The sequence below is a fragment of the Ogataea angusta genome, assembly GCF_019207475.1.
Source record: "Ogataea angusta isolate 61-244 chromosome Unknown 61-244_NODE_9_length_489604_cov_89.567313, whole genome shotgun sequence".
In the NCBI taxonomy this organism is placed as follows: Eukaryota; Fungi; Ascomycota; class Pichiomycetes; order Pichiales; family Pichiaceae; genus Ogataea; species Ogataea angusta.
The window spans coordinates 411,663-428,551 of NW_025065223.1; the positions used below are offsets into that span (position 1 = coordinate 411,663).

General features: G+C 48.4%; 15 protein-coding genes across 15 annotated transcripts; 6 read left to right on the top strand and 9 right to left on the bottom strand.

Moving 5' to 3' along the window:
* Positions 1-66: 66 nt before the first annotated feature.
* KL928_004416 (uncharacterized protein) lies at positions 67-757 on the top strand (the record flags this gene model as incomplete). Its single annotated transcript, XM_043205112.1, has 2 exons — positions 67-83; positions 295-757. 2 exons carry the CDS (start codon positions 67-69, stop codon positions 755-757), a joined length of 480 nt encoding a protein of 159 aa, XP_043058483.1.
* A 38-nt stretch (positions 758-795) lies between these two features.
* On the bottom strand, positions 796-1,925 carry KL928_004417 (uncharacterized protein; the record flags this gene model as incomplete). The annotated part of the gene is made up of 2 exons (XM_043205113.1): positions 796-1,097; positions 1,163-1,925. 2 exons carry the CDS (start codon positions 1,923-1,925, stop codon positions 796-798), a joined length of 1,065 nt encoding a protein of 354 aa, XP_043058484.1.
* Positions 1,926-2,129: 204 nt separating this feature from the next.
* KL928_004418 (uncharacterized protein) lies at positions 2,130-3,259 on the bottom strand (the record flags this gene model as incomplete). The annotated part of the gene is made up of 2 exons (XM_043205114.1): positions 2,130-3,123; positions 3,213-3,259. The coding sequence occupies 2 exons, from the start codon at positions 3,257-3,259 to the stop codon at positions 2,130-2,132; spliced, it is 1,041 nt and encodes a 346-aa protein (XP_043058485.1).
* An 85-nt stretch (positions 3,260-3,344) lies between these two features.
* On the top strand, positions 3,345-3,815 carry KL928_004419 (uncharacterized protein; the record flags this gene model as incomplete). Its single annotated transcript, XM_043205115.1, has 1 exon — positions 3,345-3,815. One exon carries the CDS (start codon positions 3,345-3,347, stop codon positions 3,813-3,815), a length of 471 nt encoding a protein of 156 aa, XP_043058486.1.
* A 53-nt stretch (positions 3,816-3,868) lies between these two features.
* KL928_004420 (uncharacterized protein) lies at positions 3,869-4,513 on the top strand (the record flags this gene model as incomplete). Its single annotated transcript, XM_043205117.1, has 1 exon — positions 3,869-4,513. The coding sequence occupies one exon, from the start codon at positions 3,869-3,871 to the stop codon at positions 4,511-4,513; it is 645 nt and encodes a 214-aa protein (XP_043058487.1).
* A 1-nt stretch (position 4,514) lies between these two features.
* Positions 4,515-5,426, bottom strand: KL928_004421 (uncharacterized protein; the record flags this gene model as incomplete). Its single annotated transcript, XM_043205118.1, has 1 exon — positions 4,515-5,426. The coding sequence occupies one exon, from the start codon at positions 5,424-5,426 to the stop codon at positions 4,515-4,517; it is 912 nt and encodes a 303-aa protein (XP_043058488.1).
* A 90-nt stretch (positions 5,427-5,516) lies between these two features.
* Positions 5,517-6,440, bottom strand: KL928_004422 (uncharacterized protein; the record flags this gene model as incomplete). The annotated part of the gene is made up of 2 exons (XM_043205119.1): positions 5,517-6,368; positions 6,429-6,440. 2 exons carry the CDS (start codon positions 6,438-6,440, stop codon positions 5,517-5,519), a joined length of 864 nt encoding a protein of 287 aa, XP_043058489.1.
* Positions 6,441-6,577: 137 nt separating this feature from the next.
* On the bottom strand, positions 6,578-7,180 carry KL928_004423 (uncharacterized protein; the record flags this gene model as incomplete). Its single annotated transcript, XM_043205120.1, has 1 exon — positions 6,578-7,180. The coding sequence occupies one exon, from the start codon at positions 7,178-7,180 to the stop codon at positions 6,578-6,580; it is 603 nt and encodes a 200-aa protein (XP_043058490.1).
* Positions 7,181-7,227: 47 nt separating this feature from the next.
* KL928_004424 (uncharacterized protein) lies at positions 7,228-7,770 on the top strand (the record flags this gene model as incomplete). The annotated part of the gene is made up of 1 exon (XM_043205121.1): positions 7,228-7,770. The coding sequence occupies one exon, from the start codon at positions 7,228-7,230 to the stop codon at positions 7,768-7,770; it is 543 nt and encodes a 180-aa protein (XP_043058491.1).
* Positions 7,771-7,876: 106 nt separating this feature from the next.
* On the top strand, positions 7,877-10,375 carry KL928_004425 (uncharacterized protein; the record flags this gene model as incomplete). Its single annotated transcript, XM_043205122.1, has 1 exon — positions 7,877-10,375. One exon carries the CDS (start codon positions 7,877-7,879, stop codon positions 10,373-10,375), a length of 2,499 nt encoding a protein of 832 aa, XP_043058492.1.
* A 608-nt stretch (positions 10,376-10,983) lies between these two features.
* On the bottom strand, positions 10,984-11,856 carry KL928_004426 (uncharacterized protein; the record flags this gene model as incomplete). Its single annotated transcript, XM_043205123.1, has 1 exon — positions 10,984-11,856. The coding sequence occupies one exon, from the start codon at positions 11,854-11,856 to the stop codon at positions 10,984-10,986; it is 873 nt and encodes a 290-aa protein (XP_043058493.1).
* Positions 11,857-12,101: 245 nt separating this feature from the next.
* KL928_004427 (uncharacterized protein) lies at positions 12,102-12,500 on the top strand (the record flags this gene model as incomplete). The annotated part of the gene is made up of 1 exon (XM_043205124.1): positions 12,102-12,500. One exon carries the CDS (start codon positions 12,102-12,104, stop codon positions 12,498-12,500), a length of 399 nt encoding a protein of 132 aa, XP_043058494.1.
* A 58-nt stretch (positions 12,501-12,558) lies between these two features.
* On the bottom strand, positions 12,559-14,253 carry KL928_004428 (uncharacterized protein; the record flags this gene model as incomplete). Its single annotated transcript, XM_043205125.1, has 1 exon — positions 12,559-14,253. One exon carries the CDS (start codon positions 14,251-14,253, stop codon positions 12,559-12,561), a length of 1,695 nt encoding a protein of 564 aa, XP_043058495.1.
* Positions 14,254-14,337: 84 nt separating this feature from the next.
* On the bottom strand, positions 14,338-14,604 carry KL928_004429 (uncharacterized protein; the record flags this gene model as incomplete). The annotated part of the gene is made up of 1 exon (XM_043205126.1): positions 14,338-14,604. The coding sequence occupies one exon, from the start codon at positions 14,602-14,604 to the stop codon at positions 14,338-14,340; it is 267 nt and encodes an 88-aa protein (XP_043058496.1).
* Positions 14,605-14,631: 27 nt separating this feature from the next.
* On the bottom strand, positions 14,632-16,866 carry KL928_004430 (uncharacterized protein; the record flags this gene model as incomplete). The annotated part of the gene is made up of 1 exon (XM_043205128.1): positions 14,632-16,866. One exon carries the CDS (start codon positions 16,864-16,866, stop codon positions 14,632-14,634), a length of 2,235 nt encoding a protein of 744 aa, XP_043058497.1.
* Between the last annotated feature and the right edge of the window lie 23 nt (positions 16,867-16,889).

Consider the following 16,889-nt stretch of genomic DNA (forward strand, 5'->3'; position numbering starts at 1 on the left):
CCACGCAAACCGCAGCCCCGTCACGTCTTCGTACGCTTCAAAAGACATGCAACTCGGGAACAACAAATGCCAGCTGTATTGGCGTATGTTTGAAAAAAATAAGATCGGTCTGGGGAGTAAATAATATTGGAAATAATTAAATATATGAGCTTTATTTATGATCGAGCAGCTGGAGCACGAGTCGCTCGCAGAGCTGGTGGCGGACGTTCTGGAGCGTAAATGGCCGTCGGGGCAGATCTGTGTGGTCGACCTGGCTCCAGATCTGGCTGAACCGGTCCGTCTGCCACGGCTGAGTGTCGCGCAGCTAAAAATATACTCGCGGGTCAGTTACGTGTGTGTGCAGCAGTTTAGACTGCACACAGTGGCTGCTATTTTGGCCCGGTTGCAGTTCGAGCCGTGCGCGAGCGTTGTGCTGCACGGGTTTTGGGAACAGCTCTCTGTGGTGTACTCAGAGATCCTCACGACGCCGGAGCCGTCGCACGTCTCTGAATTTAACGAGTACAAAGTGTCGATCGTTGCTCTTATGCTATACAAACTGCAGGTGTTGAGTGAGAATAAACGGGTGGTTCTAAGCGATAGTGCCGCGGTTGTGCAACGGCTGGGCGCCATTTTCGTCTCGAAAAACGACACCCTCGACGACCTCAAGAGGTTCCGGGTGCAAAACCTCGTGTCGGTTGAGCAATTGGCTGGTCAATATGGAATGAGTTTCTCTAGAAAGGCGGAGACTGGATCTGGTACTGGCTCTGCTGAGGGTTGAACCCGAACGTGGTCGGATTCGGCGACGGCAGCGGCTGGCTATTTTTCGCCTCTCTCAGCAGCTGGTGGTACAGCTCGACGCTCGTGTCCACGTTTTTCTGCATACTTTGCAGCTCCAGCACCTTCAGCTTGTACAGATCCAATATCTGGCGCAGCGTTTCCCTTGTCTGGGTGAGCTGGTCGAGCTTGCCCGGGATCTGGTCTCTGATCAGTATGCTCTCGAACTCCTGGCTGGAGATCGGCTGCGAAGCCACCCGGGTTTTGAGATCGATCAGTTTCGACAGCAGCACCTCCACGTTGAAAGAGTTGTCCAGCAGCGTGATCAGCTCGGCCAGCTCGCGCTCGGTGGTCTGCGGCACCTTCTCGACATAGTTCACAGGCACAATGCCCAGGTTTCCGTTCAGACAGCCTCGGATCCAGTCGTCGTTCACCTTCTCGACAACCACGATGATGTCGTCTTTCTTGAACGACAGCGTGTCGTCGTCGTTCGATTGCAGATCATACAGAGCACGCACTTTTTCTGGGGCAGGAACAGCGGCCGGGGCTGGGGCTGGGGCCGGAGTTTGGGCGTACTCTGGCGCAGCAGCAGGCACGTTCAGCGGCTGCTCAGCCACAGACGTGCCTGGGCGCTCGCCGAACGGCGGGCCCGTCTCTCGCAGCGACATCTCGATCGCCTTTCTGAGCTCCTCGTCCTCATCGCCACCAGCAGGTTTCGGAGTGCCGTCGACCTCAGAGACAGCCTGCTGGCACAAGTACAAATACTTCTTCTGCAGCTCCTTGAAACTGTCCTCCATCGCACGCAGCGACTCGTCGCCCTTGAAACTCTTGCTCAGCTTGTAGATCTCCTTGATGACAGCGTATTTGATAGAATTGTGCATTTTCGGGTCGTTCACCAGCTTGACAAGGTAATTGTTGACAAACGACCGCTTGGCGATCTGGCCGCGCATCATGGCGCCGCAATTCTCGGCCAAAAAGTCCAACAGCGACACACTGCGCAGAATGACGTTGGCGTTGTTGGACTCCAGCTTGGTCCTGATGATGTTGACCGCCTCCTCGATGTTGGTGTCGGCGTCGCTCTTGACGATGTCGACGACGTCCAGCAGCAGCGCGAAATCGTCCTCGGTCAGCTCGGCCGACGTGGCCTTGTCGATGCTCTCTTTCAAGGACATGCAATAAACTGAATATAAAACGGTATCCACATCTCTGCACCGTAAAACGCCCTGTTTCGTCTTTTCGCTACCCGCTTGCCGAGGCACGCATCCCTATCCGCACCCGTGCACCGGCGCGGGAAGTGCCGTCCGAGGCGTGCCGCGGACCCTTGTTCTTCACCGGGCTTGCAGCCTTTCAGATAACGCTGCGGCTGCAGCCTTTTGTTAGCCAGATATCAGATAAAACGAGTCCGTATGGCTTTCCGCATTGTTCGGCGCGCAGCGTGCATTGTTAGCTGGCCGCATGTCATCCAGAGTAAAAAATTTTCTATATAAACGAACGTTATCTGCCCGTTCAATCAGCACAAAATGGCCCCAGACCCTGAGAAGAAGATCGACGAGTCGCTGAGCGACGAGCCTTTCGTCCAAGAGACCTCCGAGGTGGAGAAGACCAGACTCTCTGGCTTCTACGCCAACATCATGAGCATGTTCCATGGTGAAACGAGAGGTATAGAGATGATTCCCGTGCTGGAGAAAACCCAGACCTCTCTTTGGACCTGCGCCTCCATGTGGCTCTCTGCCAACATGGTGATTGCCACGTTCAACATTGGATGTTTGTCCTACGGTGTTTTTGGCCTTGACTTCGGCACCTCTGTGTTGGCCATTATTTTCTTCAATCTCTTGGGTGCCATTCCAGTGGCCTTCTTCTCCATCCACGGAGCAAAGTTCGGTCTCAGACAGATGGTGCTTTCGAGATACCTTGTGGGAGATATTGCGATGCGGATCTTTGCCTTCATCAACGTCGTTGCCTGTGTCGGTTGGGGTGCCGTGAACATCATGGCCTCTGCCCAGCTGCTCAACATGGTCAACAACCATGCTCTGCCAGCGTGGGCCGGATGTTTGATCATTGTCATCCTGACCATCATCGTCACCTTTTTCGGCTACAACGTGATCCACGCGTACGAGAAATGGTCCTGGATTCCTAACGTCGTCGCTTTCATCGCCATCATCGCCAGATTGTCCATGGACGACGTCTTCGTGGCGGGCGTGCCCAACGACGACGGAACTTACACTCTGTGGGGGTCCGGCGAGACTTTTGCCGGCAGCGTTCTCTCTTTCGGAGGAACCATCTTCGGTTTCGCTGCCGGATGGACCACCTACGCCGCAGACTACACCACCTACATGAAGCCAAACTCCAACCCATACAGAATCTTCTTTTCTGTGCTGGGCGGACTGTGTCTTCCGCTGATCTTCACCATGATTCTGGGTGCTGCTGCCGTCACCGGTATCAAAACCAACCAGACCTACGCCGACATGTACAGCGAGTACTCGGTGGGTGGACTGGTGTACGCCATTCTTGTCGAGAACTCGCTCCACAGGTTTGGAGAATTCTTGTGTGTGCTACTTGCTCTCTCGACCGTTTGCAACAACCTGCCAAACATGTACTCCATCGCTCTGGGAGCCCAGGCGTTCTGGTCGCCCTTGGCCAAGGTGCCAAGAGTCGTCTGGACTGTTGTTGGAAACTGTCTGACGCTTGCCATCTGTATCCCGGCATACTACCACTTCGAGTCTGTTGTTGAGAACTTCATGAACATCATCGGCTACTACCTGGCCATTTACGACGCCATCTCGCTTTCGGAGCACTTTTTCTACCTGAAGGGCTTCAGCGGCTACAACCTGGAGATCTACAACAACAAGAGGCTTCTGAACCCAGGATACGCGGGCGCGTTCGCTTTCTGCTGCGGTGCTGCAGGTGTGGTTATTGGTATGGACCAGACCTGGTACGCCGGTGTCATTGGAAGAAAGATTGGAGAGTTTGGTGCAGAGATTGGATTCGAGCTTGCCTTTGCCTTTGCCTTCATTGCCTACAACGTCACCAGGCCTCTGGAGAGAAAATACTTCGGTCGCTAGTTTCGCTCTGAAATAATTTAATTAGCCCGAATATATTTAATTTTTATTTTTTAATGCCTCCTGAAGATCTCGCCGCCGACGGCAAAGCTGGGCAGCCCTCGTATAGCCAGGAAATAAACGTGATCAACACAGAGAATTATGGAGCCCTGTACAGTCTGGTGGACGATCTGGCGGAAGTGCTTAGCGAGAACGCGAAGCTAAAACAGGAGATATGGACACAGACAGATCAGATCTCTACGTCACTTATTGCCAATTACCAGGGCCTAATTCCCGCGGAGGACGAAAGCAGGTTCAAATATGGCAATTTACAGCCCATTGACAAAACACAACTGGAGTCGTCGTCACCGAAAACCAGGCGAATCCAGGAACTCAGGCTGGAAAACCAGCAACTGGCAGAACTTCTGATAAGCAGGAAAAAATACAACCAAGCACTGCGCGACACTGTTGACGACTCAGAGGATAATTTCCTGCAGATTCTGGAGGCTTTGTCTCAAAAATGTATCGAATTGAACAAGCAGCAGCTTGAGGACCAAAAACGCTACAGCGAGCAAATCCTCATCAAGAAACAACAGATGCACGCCAAATTCCTCCAACTGGCAGAGATGGACGAAAAAGTCAAACAGCTATACTCTCTTTTCCACCAATTGCGCACATACCTAGACGAGAATGTCGACCTACAAATTGCTCACAGATCATAATTCATTCGCCTGTCACATCGCTTACAAAATACGACTTTCCTACCGCGGGCTTGCTCATCATACTGGCGACGTTTGCGAAGTCGTCGCTTGCCTGCAGTTCGTCCTCCCAGACCATCGGAACGGCGCCGCTTTTGGCCAGAGCGTCGCGCGAAGTTTGCCATGAGAAGCGCACCATGGAGTTCCAGCCAAAGACGGGGTGCACGTTCGAGTTGAGCCATTGCGACGTGCGCGGGTCGGAGGGGTAGCCAGACCCCCAGTCTGCTCCGTCGGCCAGATAGTACAAACTGCAGTCTCTGGTCACCTTGGCCACAATTGACGCCGTCGACACGATAGGGAACAGACTATCGGCCTTCTTGGTGACTGTCACTTTTATACCGGGGAATCGGCTGCTCAGCTTGCGCTGGTACGAGTCTGGCGGCCCAACAGTGTCAACGTACACCTCTTTCAGATTGACCTGTTGGTCTATAACTCCCTGAATCAGCTTGATCGTCGCGTCGTGCGCTTGCTCGTTGAGGTTGATATTTCCAATTGACCTTGGTTTGAGCATCTCGCTCGAAATGTCCCGCGCGGTCATTGTGGTGGTGGCCCATCCGACGTTCTGACACAGATCTCCGTCCGGCTCGATGATGGATTTCATCAGCTGGTCTCTTCTTTCCACAGTGAGGGTCTTGGAGTCTGCAAATCCATACACAGACTTGAGATCGTTGGAATAATCTTTCAAACAGTACGCGATTCCATAAACCATGGGTCCCAAAACAGGGCCTCTTCCAGCCTCGTCAACTCCCAAGATGACCGGCTCACTGGGCGATTCGAGCACTTTCACTGGCACAGGCGAGCAATACGTGTGGGTTGTGTTGCTTATAGGAAGCGGAACCGACGGAAGCCGGAGATTTTCAAAAAGACTGGTCTCCATACGCGTTGGAGAAAAAAAAAAAAATCAACCAAAATATTTATCAGTGCTCCAGATCAATCCTTCTATAATGCCATCTTCTTACTATACTATTCATGCCGCTATATTGGTCATAGGTTCCTCCTCGTACTCGATCTCGATCCGTGGCCTCTTTCTCTTTTTCTGAGGCTCGTCCCGGTCCTCATCCTCGTCCTCAGAGTCGCTCGACGACGCGTCCGAGCCATCTTGTAACCATTTCTGCAGATCCTCCATGTCGACCATCTCGTCCTCATCGTCCTCGGCCTCAACGTATTCCACCTCCCCAACATCCGATTCGTCCTCCTCGTCGGTCTCCAGCTCAATCTCGTCGTTCGAATCGAAATCAGACTCTTCCTCCTCGTGCTCTTCGACCTTGCCGAGCACCTTCTTCCATATCTTGGAATCAACATTCAGAGGCTGGTCACCATATGCACCAGACTTTAGACGCTCAAGCAATTCCTTCTCAATAGCCTTCTCGATACGTGCAGCAGCCAAAGCCTTGCGCTCTCTCGTTTGTTCTCTCCTTTTCACTTTTGGCTTCACTCCAACATAGTGTCTCTCGTCCTCTCGAAGAGCCAATCTTCTCTCTGTGATCGCAACTTGCGTCAGCCGGGTGAGTCTCTGCTTACATTTATGTATAAGGAACTTGTTCCAGTAGAGCAGATGGTCATCCACTTGCTTTAATGCCTTTTTGTAGTCTTTGCTCAGCTTGATTCTTTCCCATAGGTACTTTGGTGTGTGCGCTCTCTCTGCAGTCTTGATATATAAATACAGCTTTCCATCCACGTTCTTCACGGTTGCATATCGCGCATTCGCAAGCGGACATGATTGACGGTTGCACAAGCCGCTAACATTATATTCGTTTCTGCAAAAGTTCTGATCTTTGGTTGTTTTGATCTTAAATGCACAGAACTGCTGGTTGATGACCTGCCAGATGACCTATCGGGTTAGTCTCACGACTTGAACGAGACATCTCGCTATACTTACTTCGTCAGACATATTTTCCTATAACGTTCTTATCCTAGATAAAAAATTTTATATCTTCCTAAAAATTTTTTTTTTTTTTAGCCGTCATCCGTACACCACAAATCAAACGAAAAAAGCCAATAGCACCTGCCTAAATTATAACCAACTGATCATTGCAATTTCTCCCGTAAATCCATGAACGTGTCGTAATCCAAGGACTCCTTGATTCCTTGGTACCGCGTAAGCTCTATATCGGCCTCTTCCCAGCTGGTCTGATAATGGCCAGCTTTCTGAACAAGGTGCTGCAACGTCTCCTCTTTTGTCCATCCTTGCTCCGTAGCAACCTCAGGCAGGAATGTAGCAGATTTTTTGCCATTGATCAAGATTCTGATCCCGTGTTTGCCCAATTCCCAATCAAGAGCATCTTTTCCCTTCTCAAAGTTCTTGAGCAACGTCACAGAACACGAGAGCTTAGGTAATTCCCGTAAAGTTATAGGCTCAAATCTTGGATCCTCCAAAGCAGCAATCAGCGCATATTCACGAACACCGGCAGGTAGCGTGAGATCGCTAAAGTTACCGATGCATCCACGCAAGACCTTATCATGTCCCTGCTTGATGTTCCATGTAACGAATAAGGGACACTTTTCGGTGACCACATTTGAGTCGTTTTCTAGAGCAAGCTTCAGCTTGGAAAACGGAATTGGGTCCGTTTTGTGCAATTTCGAGTATAAAGTCTCAAATGCGTAGGCAGTATATGTTTTCACCGAGCTCATAATAAAAATTCGAGCCACAATTAATTTATCAACTATTTTTTTCCACAATGTCCGCCATCTCCAAGACTCTGAAGACTACGCCTTCCAGCCAGGTTTTGAGCGTTGCTGCCGGCTGTTTCTGGGGCGTCGAGTACCTGTACAAGAAGCATTTTAAAGACCAGATCATTGACACCAAAGTTGGTTACGCCAACGGATCTGCATCAAACCCCGACTACAAGCTGGTTTGCACTGGATCCACTAACCATGCAGAAACCTTGCAAGTTTCCTTTGAGCCTTCCAAAGTTTCGTACAGAACACTGGTGGACTTCTTCTTTGTGATGCACGATCCAACCACGGTCAATGCCCAGGGCCCAGATATTGGCACCCAATACCGTTCTGCCATCTTCACGCATAGCGAAGAGCAAGAAAAAATAGCCAAAGAAGCTCTGGACTACGCACAGAAAAAATGGTACCCTAACGACAAGATTGTGACTACAGTCGAGCCAATCAAATCCTTCTGGGACGCCGAAGAGTACCACCAGCAGTACTTGATCAAGAACCCTGAGCGCCACCTGTGCCCTACACATTTCATCAGAACGACTCCAAAATAAAGCTAAAATAAAATTCAGGTACATCCGTACACCATGTAGTAGAGATATTGTAAAATGCGCTTAAAAGCGATAGGACGTAGTCAAAATAATTTAAGTGCGATCCGTAATGGTTGCGAAAAATGTGGCTGTGAGCCTTCAGGAGCAGCAGAAAGCGCTTGAGGATGCCACGGCAGTGATCCGACAGCAGATTACGCTCATGAAAAAATGTCTGGCTACCAAGAACAAGTTCATGGACGCCCTCAAGCACGCCTCGACTTTTCTCAACGAATTGCGGACTGGCGTGCTTTCTCCAAAGCAGTACTATGAACTGTACATTATGGTATTTGATGGGCTGGAGATTCTGGCCGAGCATCTGAAAATCAACCATCCAAATAATCACCTGGCAGATTTGTACGAATTGGTACAATATGCTGGCAATATTATACCCAGATTATATCTGATGATCACCGTAGGAACGGTGTACATGTCGATTCCGGACGCTCCACTCAAGGAGATCATGAAGGATATGATGGAGATGTGTCGTGGTGTGCAGCATCCAATTCGTGGTTTGTTTCTACGGTACTATCTTTCTCAGAGGACTAAGGATCTACTGCCTACAAAGTTTGTCTCGGACAAGGAAGAGTCTGCCGGCGATCTGAATGACTCAATTCAGTTCATCATCACGAATTTTGTGGAAATGAACAAGCTCTGGGTGAGACTGCAACATCAAGGACATTCCTCTGAGCGCAATAAGAGAACTATGGAGCGCAAAGAGCTTCAAATTCTGGTGGGCTCAAACTTGGTGCGTCTGTCTCAATTGGAAAACATTGACAAGACTTACTACAAAGAGCACATTCTGCCAGTATTGCTGGAGCAAATTATCCAGTGTCGAGACGTCATTGCCCAGGAGTATCTACTGGACGTCATCATTCAAGTTTTCCCCGACGAGTTCCACCTGGCCACCCTGGAAAATTTCTTCAATGCCACACTGAACTTGAATGATCAGGTGAGCCTCAAAACTATTCTGATCACTCTGATTGATAGACTGATAGATTTCAAGCAGCGGGAATCTGACGGCGACTTCTCTGAGCAGATCAAAGCTCTAAACCTCACAGACATTTTTGACAAGTTTATTGATTTCATCAATAAACTGAACGAGCTCAAACCTGACCTGTCAAGTGAGGATTTCTGCGTGATACTGGAAGGAATTTGCCGTCTTTCCATTACATACTACCCTGAGAATTTTGACAACGTCAACTGCGTTTACAAATATGCTGCCGAAAAATTCAGGGAAGCGGGAACAAGCGACACCTCCGCACAAAGCCACTGGAAGTCTCTGCTTCTGGTACCAATGTCAGGATATTCCAGCATCAAGTCTATACTTAAATTAGATTCCAGCTACCTGGATTTTTTCGCATTGCAGAAACCAGTGGTGAGAAGATCTGCCAGTCTCGATATCATTGACTGTTTACTGGTGAATGATGTCAAATTGACGACCGAAGAAGAGGTCACCAAGATCCTGGAAATTCTGAAGAACCTGATCACCGCTGACGACGACCCAACTGCTAAAGATCTGGGTCTGACTCAAAAATCAGCACAAAATCAGGCCATCTTTGGTCTGGACTCGTCGCCGGACGAAGAACAAGACTCACTCGAAGTCACTCTTGAGCAAGAGAGACTTGCCAAGTTTTTGCATTTGATCTACAACACTGATCCATACAAGCATTTCGAGCTGCTTGGAGAGTCGAGGAAACACCTAAGTTTAGGCAAATCAAAGGTGAAGTACACTTATCCTACACTTGTATTCATCGTTCTCAAACTTGTGAGAAAGCTTCATTTGCTGAAAAAGATTGAAACCAGAGAAGACAGAGTCAAAATTTCGCACTTCTTCCAGTTCATCACGGGTGTTATCAGCGAAATGAATGAGCTAAATATTAATCCGAGCCTGAGACTAAACCTCAATTTGGTGACCGCACAACTTGCGGACGAAGTGTCGCTTGTGGATATTTCATACGACTTCTTCATTGAATCGTTTGTGCTTTACGAACAAAGCCTGGTGGACTCGCGTGCTCAGTACCAGAGTTTGATCACCATTATCAACAAACTGATGGAGTCCACCAAGATGATCGAGCTGAACATGGACAACTTTGACAAATTGATAACCAAGTGCGCTCTTTACGGATCAAAGCTCCTGAAGAAAACAGACCAGTGTCGAGCCGTGTATCTTGCTTCTCATCTGTGGTGGGTGACGCAGGAAGTGGACGAGTCTACCATAACGCACATTTCCTTGAAAAAAGACGAAAAAAGAGTTCTCGAGTGTCTGCAAAAAGCGCTTCGGGTGGCCGACAATATTCTGGACCCTAGGGCCTCGTTAGAGCTATTCATTGAGATTCTAAACCAGTCACTATACTACTTTATTCACGGCAACGACATGGTTACCGTGAAGTACCTCAATGGACTGATCGAACTGATCGAAAGCAACTTCAAGACCGCAAGTAAAGAGTCTGCTACCGACAAGTCGAGCCTTGAAGCGACATACAAGCACTTTGATCGCACATTGAAATATATGAACGAACAGCGGGCGATTGACGAAAGATTCAAGGAGATCAGGCTTTCCTTTGATTAACTTACCCGGTGCCGCACCAGGGCTACATAACGAAGGATCTAGAAAAAAAAACCTAGCTATAAAAGAAAAAAAATTTTGTGAAATATTTTCCTTGCAAAGTGTTTCTTCAGTAGAAGAGTTGCATCAAATGGTATGAGACTATCATGACTGCTTCGTGATGAAAACTGAGTCCTTCTTTCCCAATCTTATTGCGACGATGACGACAGGGTTTAGAAACGCTCTAGGGTCTGAATATGGGTCACTTTTGCAAGTGATTCATTTTTCTTTCCCGTTACTCTTACTCGTTTTTGCGAGTAATTGTGGAGCTTTTTACTAGCCAGTAATTTACATTTCTGACCAGCAGTTTATGATCAAGTCTTATATACTTGGACAGTCTGCCATTTGATGCAACGCACCATTCTATTGCAGGTGTCATTGGGACAAAATGATGAAAAGTTACCATAAACATTCGCAGTTTCCTCGGTAGATGCACAACCACAGGAGGGGCGAACCCAAAAATCTCTCCTGGTGCATTCGTGACCGCCCTAACTTCCTTGGATGTCTGATTTGTCCTAATGACACTTGCAATAGTCTTGGGGTGTTTCTAAAGGTTTAGAAACTTTTCAAGACTATGTTTGTTTGCATGTATCTTCCAGTTCCTTGTTGATATCCTCCGGGATATCATTGTCGTCCAACTCCAGTTCGGAGTTTCCTGCGAAGTTCAGAAACTTTAGGTCGTCATTGAGTAATTCCTTTGGGGGCATTCCCAATTCTTGTAACTCCTCCAGTTTGGTGTTGATGATATCTCTGTTTTTTTTATCCTCGTGGTCGGGGAGGTCGAATGTGCTAATTATTTGCTTGATCACGGCGTACTGTTGCTGATACTTCGCGTAGTTCTCATCTTGCTGATTCTCAGGGTTGTCCAGCCAGGTAGGGAACTTCTGGCACAGGTCATTTAACGGCTCGTACAGCACATTTTTGGACGACAATTTGTCCAGCATCTCGACCAGTAAATTACCAACGTCCTCGACTCCCCCCTTCTGTCCGTCTAATCCTTTCAGGTCTAAATTGAGATCAAGCGACTTGAGCAGACTCGTGATCAGCTCGTCGTTCCCATCCTCTTCCTTGATGGATTGGTCCACTTGCTCTCCGCTCTCCTTGAGTCTGTTTATTGTTTCCGATATCACATCCTGAAAGTTATTCTTTGTAGCCGGCTGAGGAGAGGATGACCCGCTGTTCTGTTTGCCAATATCGTCCAGAAAACTACCGAGATTCTTCGAGAGGTCGGGGTCCTGGGCACCAATTTCTTTCAGCAGTTTGCCAAACAGCTCTTTATCGTCCAATTTGGGCTCTTCGTCCTGTGTGGTGGTGTGTTCCTGATCTTGCTTCAGCGTTGCCCCGGGCGGCTTGCTCAAGATTTCATCGTCGAAATCATCGAGCAGGTCATCCAGATCGTCCAGATCATCGTCTGAGTAATGTGTTTCGGGTTTTTCGACGCTCATATATGCTTAGTGAGAGTGTTACAGGGTAGTCTTAATCTTGCCCAAATAGATAGACGAGCAGTATTTTAAATGACAGAGCACTTTTACACTGCCAAATAGAAAATAAATAAAGAAAAATAAGCATGGCTGAAAGAAACCTTCGAACTGAGCGCATACAACAAGAAAGGTAAGTACATTTGTTGCCAGCAGCTAACAGCAGAAAAAACTGGAGGAAAGATCATCCGTTTGGGTTTTACGCCAAGCCCATGAAGGCTCCAGACGGATCACTAGATCTGCTCAACTGGACGGCTGGAATCCCAGGAAAATCAAATACATTGTGGGACAACGCCACTTACCCGCTTACCATCATATTCCCTGAAGAGTATCCTGCCAAGCCTCCCAAAGTGAAATTTCCAGCGGGCTTTTATCATCCGAATGTGTATCCATCAGGAACAGTGTGTCTGTCGATATTGAACGAAGAACAGGATTGGCGGCCGGCCATTTCTTTGAAACAAATACTGCTCGGTGTCCAGGAACTGCTCAATACGCCAAATCCAGACTCTCCCGCCCAGGAACCTGCGTGGAGACTTTACACCAAGGACCGTGTCGCTTACGAGAAGAAGATCAGGGAACAGACCAAACGGTATGCCAATCCAGATAAATGATGGAGATATAATCATCTAGATAGAGGCGCTAATACAAACAATACAATATCATTGATGTCTATTCAGCCTCGCCCTCTTTATACTGAATAAATCTCTCGAGATTTTGAAATGCTTCTTCAGATAAGGCTTTTAGTTGGGGCTCGCTATTTTTGTCTATAGCCTTGTATATCTTTTTGTAGTGAGGCAAGTTCTCTTTTAAGACCTGGTGAAGTCCGCCTGCGTGGTAAATAGGCTTGTTATATGGATAGTCGTCGTCGAAAAGATCGAATATGGAGTTTATCGAATCCACAAGAACCGTCTCGATCAAGTACTGGTGTTTTTTGCGCAGGTCTCCTAATCTAGTCAAGTTGTAGTATTTTATAGGCTCCACGAGGTTCTTGTCCACAATGAACTTTGTGATATTAGTCGTCATCTCCAAATCGTTGCAATGCTTGCCGACTTTGGTCAAAATGTGCAAAAGGTGGCCTATAATCTGGGCAGACACGGGAGTAATTTCTCCTAGTTGCATGGCAAAATTGAGCAGCGCCTCTGCAAGCGGTCTGAGCTCGTCTGCAGACGTGATGTCGGAGGAAACCTCCAAATACCCAAGATACAGGTTGATGGTTTCCAAGTCTGGCTCCTCGAGCTTTTGCGAGAGTTGCTGCAACATAGCTGGTCTAACGAAATTGACTAGCTCGACAACACTCTCTGGCGTCTCATTTTTGTAGAAACACAAGATGTTGGTCAGACACAGCAACACTTTGACGCTGCTGAACTCGAAGACAGCTCTTAGGAAAGGGAGCACGTGTGACTCGATCATTCCCGAAATCTTCGTACTGATAGGTTCTTCCTGGCCCTTGATTTCGACAATGGTGGCAAAAATATCAAGAACCAGCTCGTAGACCTTGAGACTACTTTCGTCCCGGGAGTGAGACTCTGCCGCCTTGTTGGCCACGGCAAGCAGACTATCGGTAATCTGTATGGTCTGGTTGTCGTCAAGTCCATTTGAAAACTCCAAAGTTTGGAAATGCAAGCCAATGAGATACACCTTGGACAGATCGTTGGACAAATTGAGCCCTGCAAGAATCTGTTTGATATTCTCGTCCTGAGAAAACGCTTCGATGAATGGGGCAGAGATCGTAGACAAATCGTACAGGAATTCCAGGGCTGACAAAGTCAGTTTCGTTGTGTAATTGCGCTCGATAAGGACAATGATGAATTTGAGTATGTCGTTGGAAACAAGTTTCGGGAGAATGTCAGAATGAAACATTTCCGTGGAGATCTCGAGGCAAAGAGAGCCCAGACAAGCAACAATATTCTCAATGTAGTCGAAAAGCATGCCGCGCTGTTCTGCAGAAACGTTGTCATCCTTGACGTGCTCGATGGAAACGCTTGCCTTTTTGAAAGCGTTCTCGAGAACCGTCCAGATGTCTGACCTCCAAAGAAATACGCTCAAATCATACCCTTCCTCAATGATCAGGTTCCGAAGAAGGCCAAACGATTCTACCACCACCTCATCGCTGGAGTCGTGCACGAGCTTGGTCAGTATCGTGCGAACGAGGTCATTTTTCAGGAACAATTTGCGAATCTCTGGGTCAGTATCGCATAAGGTATTGATGGCCCCGACAGCCATCGAGCGGTCGTTAACGGCATCCGACTTTAGTTTATCTAGCAATGGCGCAATTTTCTGAAACTCCTTGTCGTCCTTGGAAGCTCCGGGCTTGCGCTGAGCAGCCAGTTTGGCGCTTCTTGATCTCTTCTTGAGCTTACCCATAGTTTTAAAAATTTTTTGCTTATGTCAGAAGACTGATGAACTAAAGCACCATCAGCGACTGCACAAAGCAGGCAGGAAACTCAGTTAATTCACCGGCTTGGAGGCAGAACTTTCCGCAATCTGCCGTTCTTCCTGCCCCTCCCTGCGGATCGCGTCCCAGGTCACCTGCTCGCCGCGATCCAGAAGCTTGTTGCCCTCTTCGTCGTACTGCGGGACTTCTATATCCGTGCGCAGGTTCCCGTCCTTGCGAAGCTGTTCAATGACTATTGGCTCAAAAAATTTCATCCCCATGTAAACCCCGGCGGCAGCAAACACGCCCATGGTCACGGCCTTGTTGACGTTCATCGACATGGATTAACAGAGTGCTTATTTTTTTCTTTACACAGCCCTATATTTCTCTCCAAACTCTCTGTAGTACTCGAGCATCTCTGGAGTGATGTTTTTGCTAATGTCGTTGAGAGCGGTCATGAAATGACGTTCTTCCACCTGCTGGCAATCGTTGTTTTCCATTACAGCAGCCAGACCGGCCTCTTGACACAGCAGCACGGTCTCAGAGCCAGAGAATCCCTCGGTCAGGTCGCTCAGCTTCTCGATTAATAGCACCCGATTCGGAAGGTTGAAATGGACCGTATTTTTCTCCAAAATCTGCTTCCGAGCGTGTCTGTCGGGCGGCGCAACATACACATGTCTGTCGAGCCGTCCAGGACGCAAAAGAGCAGGATCTATTGAGTCTGGCCTATTGGTAGCACCAATAATTATCACGCCTTTGAGCTCTTCCACGCCGTCGATCTCATTCAGCATCGAGTTCAAAACCTGTCGCGAAACGTTTCCAGCGTCTTCGCTATCCCTGTTTGTAGCCAGAGCATCGATCTCGTCAATAAAGATAATCGACGGAGCAGAAGTCCTGGCCTTGTGGAATATCTCTCTAATTTTTCTTTCCGACTCACCAACATACTTGTTGAACACCTCCGGCCCTTTGATGGCCAAGAAGTTCAGTCCAGACTCCGAAGCGAGAGCCTTGGCGGTCAGAGTCTTGGAACATCCAGGAGGACCATAAAGAAGCAGTCCCTTGGGAGCAGAAATCCCCAGTCGTCTGAACGTGTCTGCTGCCGTCAGCGGAAGCTGGACCATTTCCTTGAGCTTCCGCTTCAGCACTTCCTGACCGCCAATATCGTCCCAGCTCACTTTTGGCATCTCCAAAACAATCTCCCGCATAGCGCTCGGCTGGATCTCGCTCCTTGACTCCTCGACGTCTGCAAACGAAACTTTTTGGTCTTCCTGGTGGGTGGAAATTCCACGAGAAATGCACTTGAGAATTGACTCTCGACACAGCGAAACCAGGTCGGCTCCAACGTACCCGTGTGTAGTGTTAGCAATAGCTCTTATTTGACTATCTGCGAGCTCATGTTGGTCCTTCATCGCTGAAAACTGTGTCGAAAGAATGTCGTACCGGCTGTCTGCATCGGGAATAGGAATCTCAATCTCCTGGTCGAACCGGCCCGGTCGCCTCAAACTGGCATCAATGGAGTTGATCCTGTTGGTTGCTCCAATCACAACAACTGCCCCGTCAATGCTGTCCATGGCCATCAAAAGAGTGGCAGTCACACGAGTGTCGACCTCAGAAACGTCCTCATTATTGCGACTCGGTGTAAGCGAGTCGATCTCATCGATCAGAATAATGGCCGGCTGGTACTTTATGGCCTCTTTGAAGTACTCGCGCAGCTTCTCCTCTGTTCCACCAAGATATTTCGACACTATCGACGGGCCGCTAATATTGATCACATGACATCCCTGCGACTCAAACGCGACGCTCTTGAGCAGCAAGGACTTGCCGGTGCCTGAGCTGCCATGGAGAAGCACTCCGCGCGGAGGGTCTATTCCAAACCGCTGGAATATGTCGGGCCGGAACAGGGGAATGTCTATTGTCCGTTTGAGAGTCTCGATTTGTTTGCGTAGTCCACCAATTTTGGAATAGCTGTATGGGGCAGATGGTGGCTGCAGCTGCTCGACGAAGTGAAACTCAATTTTGGTGGTCTTGTGGTGGAACAAAAATGGTTGCAATGCCGTCTTTTTGCTCTGGCCCTGCAAAGACAGTTGGTCGAGCGAGTCTGTCACAGCATCCACATTGGCTATCTGAGCGACTTGAAAATCAGATGTGGTCAAGTTTTCGTAAACCAGGCCAATGTCTATAAGTCTTGACCGTATTTTAGTCTCATCGGTGCTCTCTTGAATATTCACAACGATTTCCGAGGCGTAGGCTGGCTGCGAGGTGGCTTTTTTCAGCTCTACTCTTTCTCCAAGCAGGAAATGGTTTAGTCGCAAATACTCCTGCGACATCAAAATCACATTCAGATCATACGCGTCCTCCTCTTCCTGCTTCCAAGGTTGCAATAGCAGAATGACTTCCGACAGTCCTCGCGTGATTTTGACAAAGCTTCCCGCAGACCATCCTGTGATGGTGAGTATCTGGGGAGAGACATAGACGGCTGCAGTATTTTTCGGTCCCGCATTCGACGGCCGTAGAACGAATTCGGTCGGAAGCTTAGGCAGCTTGGCTTTGGCATGCTCGCTCTCGCTAGAGCTTTTCTTTGCAGACGAAGCTTTAGGAGGCATTGGAATAAAATAAAATATTTTTG